The 16,309-nt window shown below is 41.8% G+C and overlaps 1 protein-coding gene across 1 annotated transcript; it reads right to left on the reverse strand.

Moving 5' to 3' along the window:
- Positions 1 to 9,354: 9,354 nt before the first annotated feature.
- On the reverse strand, positions 9,355 to 15,905 carry smtla (somatolactin alpha). The gene is made up of 5 exons (XM_070970535.1): positions 15,873 to 15,905; positions 15,478 to 15,668; positions 12,082 to 12,195; positions 10,574 to 10,753; positions 9,355 to 10,413 (listed from the first exon to the last, which is right to left on the reverse strand). Exons 1-5 carry the CDS (start codon positions 15,886 to 15,888, stop codon positions 10,219 to 10,221), a joined length of 696 nt encoding a protein of 231 aa, XP_070826636.1. The 5' UTR covers positions 15,889 to 15,905; the 3' UTR covers positions 9,355 to 10,218.
- Between the last annotated feature and the right edge of the window lie 404 nt (positions 15,906 to 16,309).

Genomic DNA, 16,309 nt, shown 5'->3' on the forward strand with positions numbered 1-16,309 from the left:
CAGAGGCTCAGGAGGCTGCAGGCAACAGCTGATTCTGACTCAAGTTGTGCCAGCTTTTTGTCATTTTGACTTTTTGTCCCCAAAACCACAGGAAAGAAATCCTCCCCATAGCCCTTTCTTTGGAAGAGACCTCTCCTCCTGTACACACACAAACACACAAAAACAACTAATCAATGTGAAGTTTGAGCTGGAGCAAAACGGTGAACTTTCAATCTTGTTCACACCTAAAAATCAATTTAATGTCAAGTTATGCTTCAGTGCCAAAACAAACCAAAACAAACAACAGAGAGACATCAGCAGAGAACTGGAAAGTCAAATAAATCACCCTTATCAGTTTCAAACAGAGAGAACCAGTGAATCATCCTTCTGCCAAACAAGACCTTGTTTTTGTGCATTTAATTAGACATTTGCCTTTTAAAAGTCACCAGTTGGCAGCAGTGTGGCCTTGAAATGGACAAAACTAAAAGCAAACGGAGGAATGATGCCCTTAGATCTGTCCACAACTGCTGACGGAGGACAGCTTTTCATTCATCTGTCAAAAAAAGTGGAAACAATGCAGAACCCTGAGGACATTTGGACAGCCAAATACTTACAGTGCTGTAACGGTCAAAGAATAGACTGCTGCCTTTTGGCTGCGTACCCCTCAGGCCATGCTGTCGACCCTCAGTCCAAACTCCCATCCAATCCTCTTTGCCATTTTGTCAATACATGTTGCTCCAGAATATTGAGCTTCTATTCATCTTCCCAAGGACTGTGATAGATCAACATAAAATGTGATTTTTAGAGGTCATCTCTTTGCTTTTTAACTTTCGTAATTGTATGCTACTTGATCTAGTGGACTGTGTAAACACCAGAGATGAAAATAAGTCTGGACTTTACTCTCCAGTCTGATAGTGCGTCACATTTTTCTAAATATACTGAAAAGGACAATAAAAGAAAACACCTCCTGTGCTAAAGTGCTTCAACATTTCTTCATCTATACATCCTCCTCCCCCAAGCCCTCTTTTTGTATTTTCCCTTCCTGTAGCCTTTACCCTCTCCGGCCCTCCCTACACCCCGACCCCACCTCACCTCACCCCTCCATCCTGTCTGCAGGCTGCCAGGCGCAGATAAGGTGTCTTGGCAGGGAGCTGGAGTGCTGTCCTTCGCCTCGCTGAGTGGGAATCCAGGAAGCTGTGTTCATGCCACGTCGCTGGAACAATAGGATGGGGAGGGGAAGCAATTGGGATGAAAAGGAGAAAAAAAATGTCGAAGAGAAAAATGAGTGCGGGACTATCACAGCCTTGCCCTGCCAGAAGTAGACACCACGCCAGCATGGCTTGAGACACAACTCAAAGCGATAATTTTCCTGTCTGATTTCTATTCTTAAATACATTCGATTGAAAAAAAACAAGTATTACTTTCCAACTTTTAAAATGTATTCCATTATTTTGTGATGAAGCAGTGTAGTTGACCTTTTTGTTGCATGCCCTAATCCTCCAGTTTTACTTATTAATGATTTTCCACAACTCTCAGAATACATTTGGGCTATCAAGAGCTATGTTTTTGCATCAAACAGAGGAGAAAAAAGAACAAAAAAACAAAGTAAGAAGTAAAATAAAAGACAGAGAAGTTTGTGAGTTCCTTTCCTCCACAGTCCTGCTCTATTTCACACTCCTCCACTGACCTACAGGTGGCAGTAACATGCCGAGATATGCTGCAATGCACCAACAAAGACAGGGAAGAAGAAAACTACATGCCAGTAACCATGAATTACAACAATTCAGTATTTAGAATACTTCAAAAATTCACTTTGCAAATGTTTTATAAGGAAGGAACTGCATTAGACCTCAAGGATATGCACAATGCATTTTGGTGATAAATGCTGAATGAAAACATAACATAACTTTCTTTGTGTTCTCTCCACTGGGCACCTTTTAATCAATCTGTCGTGTGGCCACATTGAATTCCAGTGGACTGAAGCATCTTTGTGTCTATCTCATTCAAATAATTCAGAACTTGTGCCTGTGCGCCTGTCCGTTACTGTGTAAAGCAGCTGCTGAGCTCAGATGTGTAGTGTGGCTACACAAGCTGCCATCACCCCTTCCGCTTCCAGTGTGATTTACAGTCAGACGTTAATCAGGCACATAGACATAAACACACTGCGGTGTACCTCTTTCACACCATGTGCACACAAACACTTTCACAATCATAACCCTCCACCTTACTGCAGCCTCGCCCTGATGTCTCTGCCTCTTTGTCCAGCCAGACAACCCACATATATCCAATAAGTTAACAACCCAATCAGATGTACAGTGTTGCCAGGACTGGCTTGAATACATTCTCAATGTGCGTTTAGTGTTCGTTTAGGGATCCAGAATGGGGGTTTTTCTCCTACATACAATCCAATCATAGGATATCTGCTTGTTAAGCCACATGAATCTAGTGAGTTTTCATACTGCAGTAAATATCTGGCATACTTTCCCTCAGCAGTGTTGTCTCCTTTCATTATTTATATGTCACATGGCACAGATGCGGGGCGGCACGGTGGACCAGCAGGTAGTGCGCATGCCTCACAGCAAGAAGGTCGCCGGTTCATTCTGGTCGGGCGGGGCCTTTCTGTGTGAAGTTTGCATGTTCTTCCCGTGCATGCATGGGTTCTCTCCAGGTGCTCCGGCTTCTTCCCACTGACCAAAAACATGCTCATTAGGTTAATTGGTGACTCTAAATCGTCCGTAGGTGTGAGTGTGAGCGTGAATGGTTGTACGTCTCTATATGTTGCCCTGCGATCAACTGGCGACCGGTCCAGGGTGTTCCCCCGCCTCTCGCCTGTTGACAGCTGGGATAGTCTCCAGCCCCCCCGCAACCCCAAAAGGGATAGTCGGGTATAGATAATGGATGGATGGATGACACAGATGCCATGAGCTGCCACTGCAGCGAGCAAACAAGGGTAGCTAAGTCCATGACAGCAATATATGGCACGTGTGTCACAATGTACGACTGCAGGTGGTGTTAAGTACCCTTCAGCTGCCACAAGAATCTGGCAACTTTTTCAGTCAACCTTGTGCCCTTCTCCTCTCTTTATGCTCCTGTCAGTAAAAGAGGTGTCCTTGCCTGAAAGGGACACCTGACTCCACTGCTCGTGTTTATTTACATGCTTGAATTAAGGGGCAAAATGAATGACTTCATGGACATAGGTGAACTCCCATCCCTTCAGTTGTTCTTTGTTTCTGCTGCATCATGCCTATGGATGAGCCTCCAACAGTCACCCAGCTACGAATATGGTATCCCTGAACAATACCAAATGAACTGTGGACACTAAATGCAAATGTTATCAGAAATAGACGCAGGCCACAGCTCTCTCCTCTCTCCTTCTCTAATGACTCTTTTTCTTCACCGGCACTCTCGGCTGCCATGACGTAATGTCTGTATTCCCAAATCTGCTGCCTTGGGACAAATTATATCACTCCTTTTCCTTTATTGTCAAATAGCATCAGGCCTTCACCAAATACCACAAGAAAATCAAACCACCCTCATGGGCTGTCCTAAGTGGTTCAGAACTACATAAACAGTTGGTCAGCTGTAGAGAGCAGGGGAGGAAGCCACAAATTTGGGGGTAGAGTATGGGGGACCACAGCAAGTAAACATTGTAAATTAAAGCGTCATCCATGGTGGTTGGATCAAGACACAGTTATGCATGCAGCGTGTTGCATTTAGATCCCAATAAATGTTGGCTGTAAGTCAAAATTTGCCAAAATGAAACCTTTCAACGAGGGAAATCAGATCATTAGTAAAGTAATGCTGGAAGGGTTTTCATAATGGCTTCAACACCCATGGACTGACTATTACGCATCATTATGAACACAGTCTCTCGGGTGGTTACTTCTCTCACACATTTCGCTCTGGTAGACTTAAGCAAAATGACCCTGTGAGCTGCTATTTTAGCACTGCTTTCAAACGATAGAGTAAATGTCATGGTTTTGGCACCAACAGTGCAAACTTTGTAAGTACATCATCATTATAACATACTGGTAGGCCGGTCTTCTGGCAGGGCCTGGTGTCAGTAGCAGTGTGAGCAGAAAACATTGCAAATAGGCAATGGTGCCTCATCTAAATTTGGCAAGAAAACAGATTTAGCTGAAGGTAGTCTCCACGTTTGAATGTCAAGCATTAAAAAAGGACTACTCACACTGTGAAGTCATTATCCAGCCACCACTTTGCTATGTTGAATGAAAATAAGCCAGCCCTTTCCACCAAAACCTCCACTAACCTTTTCCACTTGCAAGCCTTATTTCAACTTTCCCACTTTTTATGAGTCTTAATTGTGTTACAGACTGGAAAAGGTATTCACAATGAATAACTGACTGTAAGTATCACAGCACATGAATGTTCCTCAGTAAGAGGTTCGTGTCTGTTAAAATAAACCGCTCATATTCTCATCAATAGACTTTGTAGCACCATATGTGAGAGGAAGGTAGGATCCCTCCTGCTTACTGCGTACATCCAGTGTTGCTGCCATCAAGGGAAGGCAAAACAAAATAGGAAAATAGGCAGAGGATGCAAGCGCTGCTTTCCTGGAGCCAAACCAGAGAGGCGGTAAATCATAATCCCTGAGCCGAAACTGAATTCACCACACCTATCAAAACCCATTTAGGATCAGAGGCCAGAGGTCCAACCATTTACTATCTGTGAGCTCCCCATTTTTTTCTCCAATCCTTTTCTTTCAGAGGAAGAGAGCAGATAAATGAAAGCCAAATACACATGGATGATCCTCGGCGTCTTTCCAAAAAGGAAATTATTATATTTGAAGTTATGAAAGTGCTTCCTGAAGTGGAGGAACTGCATGAGATTTTTAGGCCTGTGTCTTGATCTAAGAAAAACATAAGCAGACGCGTACTGGCAGAAAGACAAATATATGCCCTTCCACAGCCCTCCTTCTCTCTTACTAGCCCCATGTGCGACGTGATTTACAGTATATCCCAAAGCAGAAAGATTTTTTTTTACAAAATAGAGAAAGTGGTGCAAAACTCCAAAAGGTCCTTCTGGCCAGAGACGTGAAGGGAGGAAATTGCATTGATTTAAGCTCAGCTTCTTTTGGCATGTGTCCGCCTTCTTCGTTTTTCTTTCCTAAAGTGAGGGCGTTTGTTCCACAGCCGCCGGTTTAGATACAGTCGTCTAAGATGTTTTGCTTTGTCTCTCATTATATCCACAGTAAGCTGATGAGTGGAACTGAGTGGCAGAATCCCGATGCTTTATAAAAGAAACTGCAAACTTCAACTACAATCAGCTTTTTCACTTATTTTATTTCTTTCTCTCTTTTTTTGTGAAGAAGCCCGAACAGACTTACAAAGTCCTGCTTCCATTCATAAAATGACAAAAGAGTGTGTACAATGATGAATAACATTCTTTCACCATGTAAAGCTGAATACCACTCAAAGCTCGCAAAAGCATATGTCATTTCTGATTGAGGAACACTAACAAAGGGCTGAGTGGTGCAGTAGTGGGAGTGCTGTTGTAATATTCTTATCCATTGCACAGTGTGCACCAGAGATATTTCTCTTCACTGTCAAGTCAATGGAATATGTGATAAAAGGCCCTTTTTAAGCACTTAGTGTGACTTTCTACAAGTATAAATGTAATGTATTTCTTAAGCCCATCACATTTATTGCGACTCAAATCATATGAATAACACTTTCAATTCATGACAAGTAAAAGCGTTGCTTTTTTCAACTATTTTTGGATATACTCCTAAAATCAAATCCACATCAGTTTTAGCCATATTTAAGTGAACTTTATCCTTCTTGTTAGTCAGAAATGGACGAAATACACATTTCAGTCTCGTCTTAGTCGAGTATTCATTTACATAAATCTGAAAAGACAATATTTGGAATGTCTCAACAAATCAAGACTAGCTACAATACTGTAAGTACGACACCTCGAGCTAACTCAGACTAGCTAAGCCAATCTTCACATTACATTTTTGTGGTGTTTTCGTTCCGCAAAGAGAAATGTGCGGCCGTCGAATTATAAGAAGGGGATTTGGATTATGTGATTGTTGAATTGATGTAATTTTGTTCCCGCTAGATAAAAAAGTAGTTTTTATTGTCTAATTCCACCTTGTCCTTCTTGTTTTTGTCAATGATACTGGGTGGGGAAGAGTCTCAGTTGTCGGTAGATTAAATAATATTTATCATTTATGTATTTTAAGAACACTATGCACTGGAAATAGTTTTTAATATAATTAATAAATAAGTAAAATGAAAGCTAATAATAACATTAATAAGGGAAATTAGTAAAACACACACACACACACACACACACACACACACACACACACACACACACACACACAGACAACAACAACATAATTCTCATTGCTATGATTTAGAAAAGTGCCACGAGTGCAGCTGCAGGATATAAGTTGAACTTTGCATTTTAGGAACATTAAGGAAGAATCTATGAGACAGGGGACGGAGCTAAAAGTGCATATTTTTAGCTTCTCGTCTGGAGCGTTTATTTACAACTCGATGTTTTCCCCCAGTTTTTCTCCATCTCTTCACAGCTTTGGAATTCTCTGTCGAACAGCAGATCCATGATTCCCTGCCACAGAGACGGGCTTCAGTTTAGGACGATTGATGGCTGCTTCCCCGCTGAGTTCACATCAGCCAGTTTCCCCTGCAGTCTTTTTTCACTTGTGTCTTCAGCTTGTGTCTGCGACACATGCAGGTTATGCAATGGCAACAACCATGAAAACCACGTACAGGAAGCTTTAAGATGATGCGTAAACAAAGATGGAAAATTCTGCTGGCTTATCTCTTAGCTCTCTCTAAAAGCTGCAATGTAATTGTTAATGTAATGCTATTATTGAAGGACATATTCACGAACAATTATCAGTTCATTTAAATTCTGGTGAAAGTCCCTTTTCTATGGGAATGTTTGCTCATGTGAGGGATGTTTTCAGCAGTATTCAGCTGTCACCCTGATGCTCTCTTTTACCCACTATTGTCTGACCTGAGCGAAACCTGAGCTTGCTGTTGTTACAACATGGCATCTTTTAACATATTGGAACAATCAGGATGGCCTTCATCCCTGTGACTTCTTGACCCTCACTCACGTCTCCACATGGCCTTGAAGCAGTGCCTCACCTAGGGAGCCGAAGGAGAAGCTGAGGGTTAGGCAAGGTCCATCCAGAGGTTTAATGTGACACTGATTCAACAGACATGCTGGACTAAGACATTAATACATATGCACACACTGAAAGCTGTGCATGATGTAGCCCCCGGGTGTGCTGTGCTCAGGATTGGCTCTGTATGAGACCTCATGTCATTCTTTGATGGCCCAAACAAATTCCCTCTGGTTTGCAGTGCTATGATAGAAACGGCTGTATCACAAAAGCAGCAGCCTTGGTTGTCAGAAGTTAGGTGGAAAGGAAAGACTTTCCTCGCTTTCTCAGCTCACAGCACATTCCCCCTTCTCACCCTCTCCATGAGCAAAAGTACAACCCTTTAAGTTACAAGTTCTTGTTACAGCCTAAATATGTCATTAAAGCAGAGAAAACGAGGAGGAAGGAAATGCAGTAAGTCATTGCTATACGGTTTTCAGTGTGGGAGATACACGGGCTGTGAGACCGTCTTAGGTCTTTCCAAGTTGTCGTTTTGAGCCATAAATGAAAGCAAAACAACAGTGTGGGAGCCAGCCGAGCCAGTGGAGGCTCAAGGACTTCGTACTTTGAGTCTCGGTTTCATATCAAGCCAACACCACTTCACCAACTCCTCTAGCTGTGTACCTGCCTTCCAGCCATCCATTTTCTCTCAAGATCCAACCTACTTCCCTGCATGCCACACTGCTCAGAGCTGTGCTCAGACTCTTTCCCAGTCATTTTGGTCGCCTCTTTCCCTCTCTCATTCCAGCAGTGTTTTTCCTCTCTGTTTGATTGACGCATTTCACATCACCACTGGTGGGGAGGGGGAGACAACTGCTCTCTTTACTTCTCTTTGCCTCCTTCGCTCAATCCATTTTCTTTACCTTTCCTGCTCTTTTCCTCTCCCTCTCCTTGTCTGTCTGCCTCCTGTGCTCCACTTATGCATCCCAGCAGTCTAGATTTCCTTTCCTCAGGTTATAATAGTTAGACTGTGAAATCACCCGGGCCCCACACCCCTCCCTTCATCCCCGTGTCCTTCTTTCCCCTTGCACTCCCTAACATCTTTCTCTCCCTCCTCTGATCCCCTCCCCATCCTCTTACTACTTATAGCCAATCTTTAATATTTATGGCCTCAAAGCTTGAGAAGTGGGTGGGGGCACGGGGCTTTACCTCGCCTATGATTACTTGCGTGTTGTCAGGAACCAAACGAGGTAAGGTGAGGGTTGCACTACAAGGTTGAGGCTGTGAAGCTGCAGCCCTGCAGAGCAGAACAGAGGAGAGCCCAATCTCCTCTGAGCCCCCACACTGAAGTGATTAGGCCCCAGGAAGCTCAACCTGACACTGCTGACACTAGGCCCCCGTACCACATCCTGCCTCAATATCCACCCACACCACACGACACCACCTCTCTACGCTGACACCCGACACACCGTGGCAACCGCAAGGCTGATTTACATATTCTGATATGGTTCCAGAGGATGGGAGAGCAGAGGATGGAGCAGGACAATCAAGAGAGTGGGCTAAAAGTTGAGAAGAAACCTGAGATCAGTGGAAAAAGAAAGAAAAATGCTTGTGGCAACTGCTTCCTTTATTGTTTCCCTGTGTCAAGGAGCGGGGGCAGATGTAAACAGGAAAAAGCAATGCAGCCTGCCAATTTCAAGCCTATTAACTGTAAGTGGGATAACTACTGCAGGTGCTTTATTTTGGCTGCTGGGATCACAGGTCAAGAAATCTGCAACAGTCTGCTGTTTTTCATAAGTAATGTTTACAATTATGGTGGAATATCCAAGAAAAGGTGTAAATACGGGAAATTAACATGATTTAAGTAAAAGTTTCTGGTTGACCTCTCCCCACATAAAGAGAAAACATTCACCAAATCTCATTTTCTCCTCACCGATTCAGTGCATTGTAGTTTAGCATCTGGAAACACAACATGCGATGTCATAAAATGCATGGCATTTTGGCATGCACTACTACAAGGCAATATTGTGATTAAGGTAACCTTCATGAAAGAGCACTGCTGCCCTCTTGTGTTTGGGGTGAAAAGGACAAATCTGAGAGCATGGAACTGCACTTGATGTAATCTTTGCTTTGGAAAAACCTTTTGGGATAAATATATGGATTTTACTCACTCACTCACTTACTCACTCACTCACTCACTCACTCACTTACTCACTCAGAAAAATACATCACATCAAATCTTCATCATTTCAAACAACATCAATTTTTTCTTTGTATAACTTGCTTTATTAGCACATTAAATCAAGACTAGAAGAGGTTTTCACAGTACACTGGGCGTTTTTCTATTTTCACATGAGACTACAAGAAAGTATAGTTTGCATTCTGCATTACATATTCATAACCCTAACAATTAAAATTTAAACTGTGTATCCCCTGATCATTTAAAGTGAATAAAAGAAAAATATTTTTTATGAGAGTCAGGTTTAAATTGTGCATGTTAAGGCATGGAAATATTCATAATTCTTTCATGAGCACTCCACAAATCTAAGCCTGTGTCTCACCAAAAACTCCACATATTTCATCTTAGCTGTTATTTGTTCTCTCTCTGTGTCTCTCACACTCTCTTTCACCAATCAAGATGTGTCTCTTTTTTAAGCAGTGATTGCTCTCTGTTTGACTCCTATCTCCGGTGAAAGTGTTTCATTTCAATAATGCAGAAGTGAAACCAACTCCATTTAAAACGGGAGTCTTGCTGAATACTCTGGGGGCCGAGGGAATAATCAAAACACTGCAAGAGCCAGCGAGGAATACAAACTCCAGTTAGGAACAAAGGAAATGGAAATCAATGGCAGGATATGCAGATTTTTTTGACAGCTCGACACGCAAATAATCTTTTGGGAGTTTGCCCTCTGTTGCCTTTGCCAGGTTAAAATAACAACTGAGCAGGGAAATATAAAATGCAGTATGTTGAAGAGAGGGCACAGCATAACACCTACTTAGTTCTGTGTGAAGGTGTTCCAAAACAATCAATAAAGAATGTACTGCATTGCAAGCAAGGCTGAAATGCTACCAAAGGCTACCAACCTCAGGAATTCATTTAAAGCTAAACTCTGTATTATTTAAAAGCACTTCATGTTTTATGCACAGTTGTATGTGTCATTTTGTCGACACTTGAGAAGCTTCAGTAAAATCTCCATCTTATGGGCGTCTTTCTTGAAGCAGCTGAGTAAGGTATAGTCTCTCATAACAGATTCCAGCATCTCCGGCAGCACATCGTACTGGATTAGGCTTTGTTCACTGTGTGTTGTGGTCATCACCCTCTCATCCAACATCTGTGCAGCAACATTTGGAAAAATGGTGCAATTATTAGAAAAAAGAAAGGACTTATAGTTTGGATAATCAAAATGTAATCTTTTACAAGCAGCAACATGTATCATACATGCAAGTCTTGGCTTAGTTCTACTGTATAACCTGAAATGGAATTTGACCCACCTTCTTGATGAGGACCACCACCCCTTGCTCCAGACTGATCACTTTCTCACACACCCACTTGGTCTTGTTGAGCAGCATGTCAGGAGCATCACTGTAGTGGTCCATTGTGGTCTGCAGGTACAACAAAGGCTCGATCCACGACTGGACCAGCATCAGCACAGAGTGGAGCAGCCATTTGTCCTGCAGGACGCACAGTTGACGAGTAGACCAAAGTGAATGGCAAACAAACAAACAAACAAACAAAAAACATAACTGACCCCAAAATTGTGCTTAAACACAAAGACAGTATAGAAATGACACTACAAAACATTACACAGCTACAGTGGAATTGACTTTACTCTATCCATGTGTCTGTGTTTGTGTTTGTGATGAATTGCAGCAATTTTTCCCTCCAGAACAGAAGCCATCAAAAAAGACTTAACTTCATAACGGCATGGCTTCTGATCAAGGGCTCGTCAGCTACAAAACACTAAACTAAAATACTAAATAGGTTGAAATGTCATGGGTGAGGCAGTTGAGCCTGCTTAAATTCCCCTAAGCAGAGCAGACTCTAAAGCAAGTGCAAATGACCACCATACAAACGGCCATTAAACCGCAGAGCTGGTAACATTTCAACAGAAAGGGCATCGGATAAATTATTAACATAAAAAAGAGCTTTGCAGTATGTAGTTTCAAAGATCACATTTAATATTATAGTGACTTGACTTCAACCAGCCAGTTCCAATACTGCTGAAAAGGAGTCCTCAAAGAAATTGCTTTTGCTATACATACTTGGCCTCTTGTTTGTCGAAGGAGGATTATTCTAAAAAATTTCCATTAACTGGATTACAGTTTACATCATCCAAATCACCCTTCATTGGCCTTTCGCTAAGTGGCCCAATCAAATTTGCCCCCGCCTGATCAAGCTGACCTTTGACCTAAAAGGCCCTGTTGGGACAGTAGTCAAAACCTCAGTAGACACATACACATTTGTTGAAATACTGTACAGGCGAGTCTATGTATGAGATCTGAGGACTCTACATTGTAATTATTGCAAACAACCCATCATTCAGCAGCTGACAGGGGCAATGGAGGAGAGGTTTACTCGCACACTTAGGGACTGTTATTAGATTACAAAGAGAAAGCTTGGGCTCTTAGCAGCTTCAAAGTGATTTGTGTGCAGACCTGTGCATGCAAACAGTCATGCATTAGTGCCTGCTCGATGCCGGCACACACTCACACACACACAAATACACACACACGCACTAACGCACATGCACAAGAAATATTAGCTCCACTCAGATGCAAACAGACACACAAACACAAATCCATGCACTCGCATAAACAATCTATACTTGTATTTCATTTGCTTGCATACAGACACTCACACAAGGAAACTGCCTCTGTACATACACACATACACTGACACACACACACCCACATACATATTGACATTCTTAACAGATTAACATCAAAGCCCTGACACAGGAAACAAAACATGCTGTGTTGTTCAGCGGCCATGTACTTACAGATATCTGCTGGATTTCACTTCTGGAGCTGGGGATGGGTAAGGCTTTGGTGATGCATGCATAGCCTGCTTGGCTCCTCTGGAGCTGCAGTGGGAATGGGACAAACATCTCCTCCTACAATAATACAAGAATGGGGAAAAAGAAAAGAAAAGCATAATACAAACATACACACACACACACACACACACACACACACACACACACACACACACACATACATATTGGTGATACAATATTGGTGACTTCTGATGACCTATTTGTCCTGAAGCCTCTACATTAAGTTTTAGGATGGGCAGTATGTAACCTCCGGCCTCCAGTCCCTAATTGGCCCATGCGACAAAAAAAACCCATCAGAAATCTAAAAAAAAAATGTCAAGACACAATTACTTTTTTCAGCTATAAAAGAAAACAACTTCCAAGTGGGCCGTAAATGCAACATACAGATAGAAGTTGACGTCATGTCAATGCATCATGGCGACTGTTGAGGAAATAAAAAGTAGATGTGGAATGTTAGGTAAGCCAGGTTGTCTGAGTTATTTTATGAGGATGGGCTCACAGTGATGAAAAAGGCAAATCTCAAGAGTCATTACAGCAACAAACATGAGCTGGAAAAATGTGCTCCGATAAAGCTCACACTCTTTAGCTGAGTCTGGGTGCCCAGCATGCAGCTTTGTGTGAGCTAGCTAACAGCTAAGATGCTGAAATCTCATTCAGAAGGAGAATTTGTGAGTGCCTTGTTGCTGCTGTGGAGCTGCAAGCACTGGACAAAGGGAAATTGTTCTAAAGTGTCTGTCCAGAGTAATTAATAGAGATGAAGGAAAACCTGACGTGGAAACTCAGTGATAGCAAGTATCTTCATGATTTCATGGCGGACATTACCAAGCACCTCTCAGAGCTGAACCTCAAGCTCCAGACAGCTGCTCAGCTCTCTCCTTTCCAATGTGAAATTATTTGAAGTGAAATTAAAGCTGTAGCAAGTACAACTGCAAAAGGGAAACGCTGTGCATTTTCCTGTTTTGCAAGAACAATAGCTGCTATGACATCTGAATCTGCTGTTGAATGTGAAAACTCCTTCAGGTGAGAGGTTTGAGAATATGACAAGTAAACAAAAGGAACTAACATATTTGATACACCCTTTAATATGGAACCAGCTGATGTGGCTGAAACCTACAACCTGAAATCATTGAGCTGCAAAGCAACTATGCACGAGTGTGAGCAGCTTGATCAAAACTGACTCTCGTACTGTTGAAATTTCAGACTGACTGGTCCAAACCTGGAAAACCAGCTGTGAATAGCATCATCATCATCATCATCACTACTATCTGACATCAGACGCCTCACCAAAGAGAAGTTCCCAGGCATGGCCCTTTAAGGATAGTCTTAAAAATTTAAATGGCCCCTGATAGAAAAAAAGGGTCCCCACCCCAGTTTAGTGTTTAGATCTAAGAAAAGCTTTCATCTTTTTTCCAGTTTACTATCAATATTCATGAACAGATTCAGATCTGTGATTGTTTGGTAACTATCTTAGCATTAGACACTGTGTTAAAATGGTTACTCTTCTAACCTTAAAAGTTGGCTTCTAAAAAAAAATAAAATAAAATAAAAATCTGACTTATTTGAAAAACTTACAAGAACACACAGTGGCAGACACACAGGAGAGACAGATCAGGAAAACAGTAACAAAAGCTGCCGCTCTTTGCCACAAGAGACACATTTTGTTCTCCAGCATGTTCTCATCTGTAGACCCCATGCAGCGTCTTCTCAGTAACAAGCTCATCATATTTCAAAGACCATTTTGGATCTTGGGCTGCAGAGTGAAGGGGATTCAACAGGCTGCAAAACCTGCCCTCTCGCTGCTGCAGTATATCATTATCACATTTGTATTACTCCACTGTAGGCCTGGTTCTTCAATAAAACATCCTTGGCTCAGAAGAGAGATAGAAGATTACTTTGAAGCCTGGCAGTGAGGCGATGAACATGTCAGAATCAAAAGCAAATAACAGGAAGCATGTCAGAGAAAGTGTCAGTGCTTTTGGTCCAGCCTGCTGTGAGAAAGGCCAACAAAAAGTCATTTTGCCCTCACTCTCAACCCTGCCTCCTGGGAATTACACTTATGCACAACTAATCTGTATTATTAACTACATTGTGGTCACACAAAACAAAATCGCTGCATGAATTTCTGTCTTCTTTTGTATTTATGCTGTTATTGCTGTCTATAACAGCTTAATTTCCCCGGCATGGGCTCAGTAAAGTTATATCTTATCTTATCTTATCTTATCTTATCTTATCTTATCTTATCTTATCTTATCTTCAGAGGGTTGGTCGGGATGGATGGTGGCCATACAAAGTGCAGGACTATGACACCAAAATTCATCGTCTAGACTGAGGTTAGGTCTAGGAAACAAAGGCACTTAAGTTAAGGTAAGGGAGAGGTTGGTTAAATCTTAATAAATAAATCTTATGTCTCAAGTCAGTGCTGGCTTTTTCTTTTTTAAAACAGACCATAATCTTTCCCTAACATTAACCAAGTGCTGTCTCTGCCTAAACATAAGCATAAAAAGGTGAATTGTGCTGAAGTCACTACGAGTCAATAGTGCATTGCAAGATTTCCTGTTTTGGTGGAAAATGACACATGCTGTCAATAAACATTCGGTCAGTTTCAACATTTTAACAACGTCTCGAGTACAAGATTTTCTCATTATGTTAATAGAAATTGTGATTATGTTTTCTTCAAAACAGATTTGCTGTTGCAAATTAGTTGTATTTGGAGATAATTTCGAGGAAATGGGGCAGTCATTGCAGAGCTCATTCCAAGTATGGCTAGATTGCATGCTGGATTTGATGATAAAAACAATGTAGCCTCAGAAATGTAGTGCTCGCTACTGTTTAGACACGTCTTTTTTAGTGCTGTTTAACACTGACTGCAGAAAACAAAAGAATTTCATTGCTCTCTGGCTGACTCACTTGTATTATGTAAGGTTTCTTTGAGTTCTATATAAAAAGTGATATTGTACAGCTTTTCAAATGCAAAATTCTACATTGCTGTCACTGTAGCCTTTGCCTAAGGCTGCATTTCGACACTACTGCTTTTCAAAATGCTGATTTCACGTTTCATAAAAATATCTAACTCATGCCCAACTTTAGGGGACAAGAACATCCCCACTGTAGGTAATGGATTTTCTTAGATTTCCTTTCAGTTGAATCCTCCTTCTCTCGGCACAATGGAAATCATTTCTATTGTCATGTGTTCCTCAGTGTGAAGTGTGATTCAGTTTCTCCCGAGGCTATACACACGCTCAATCTAAGCCTTTCTGTAAGAGCCTGTGGATACAACGAGTCCTTACACAGTGCACAAAGGCAAAAATTCATTTTGGGGCAATTTTAAGTGTTACTCACAAACAAAGAGCATGATTCTTCTGAGACACGGTATATGAGCTCAGCATGCTGGATGACTCGGTCTAGAAGCTTCTCTTGGGAGATGGAGGGGCAGCGGGAGAAGCTGCCCTGCTCTTCTCTACAGTCCAGTGGGACGCTTACAGTAAGCAGATAGGGCCAGAGCAATACAGGCCACACACCCCGCTGCATGACTGAAAAAAAACAAAACACACACACACACACACACACACACACACACACACACACACACACACACACACACACACACACACACACACACACACAGACGTAACAAATGTTCACAGGTAAACACTCACAGAAACTCTCATCATTAACTGCAATTTCTATCAATACAATTACAAAATGCCTTTCTGTCTTGAAGTGCAATGCTTTACCTGTCATCATGTGCATTCTGTCAGTCTTTAAGTTTTCCTAGCGTGTCTGTCATGCTGACTTCTTTTATAAAGCTTGACCGGACCATGAATTAAGGAAAAGGTCAGTTTGGTCTTGCGTAGGTTCTTGTAAAAAGATACTGGTCCTACGAAAGCAAAGATTTTTTTCTCATGCATAATAAAAATATGCTAAGCACGCCTGGCCTACCTATGTTCATTCTTGATTTAACGTCTATAAACTGGGGATTTTTCTAAACATAAATCTCTATCAACCGACCTCAATTCAAAAATAAATCCAAATAAATGTTTCATGCGTTTGTATTCCACCCAGCATCCTCATACCATTGGCAAATTATCCAGGAATGAAGGCTGAGACTGATTAGATTTATCAGACAGAAGCTCAAAAAAGGAACAGGCTGAAAAATCCCCCCTTTCAGCTG

This window comes from Chaetodon trifascialis, chromosome 9, assembly GCF_039877785.1.
Source record: "Chaetodon trifascialis isolate fChaTrf1 chromosome 9, fChaTrf1.hap1, whole genome shotgun sequence".
Classification (NCBI taxonomy): domain Eukaryota; kingdom Metazoa; phylum Chordata; class Actinopteri; order Chaetodontiformes; family Chaetodontidae; genus Chaetodon; species Chaetodon trifascialis.

Coding starts and splice junctions, on each gene's coding strand:
- smtla (XM_070970535.1), bottom strand. Junction 10,754..12,081: donor GTGAAATCCAGCAGATATCT/GTAAGTACATGG, acceptor TGCGTCCTGCAG/GACAAATGGCTGCTCCACTC. Junction 10,414..10,573: donor TGGTGGTCCTCATCAAGAAG/GTGGGTCAAATT, acceptor GTTGCTGCACAG/ATGTTGGATGAGAGGGTGAT.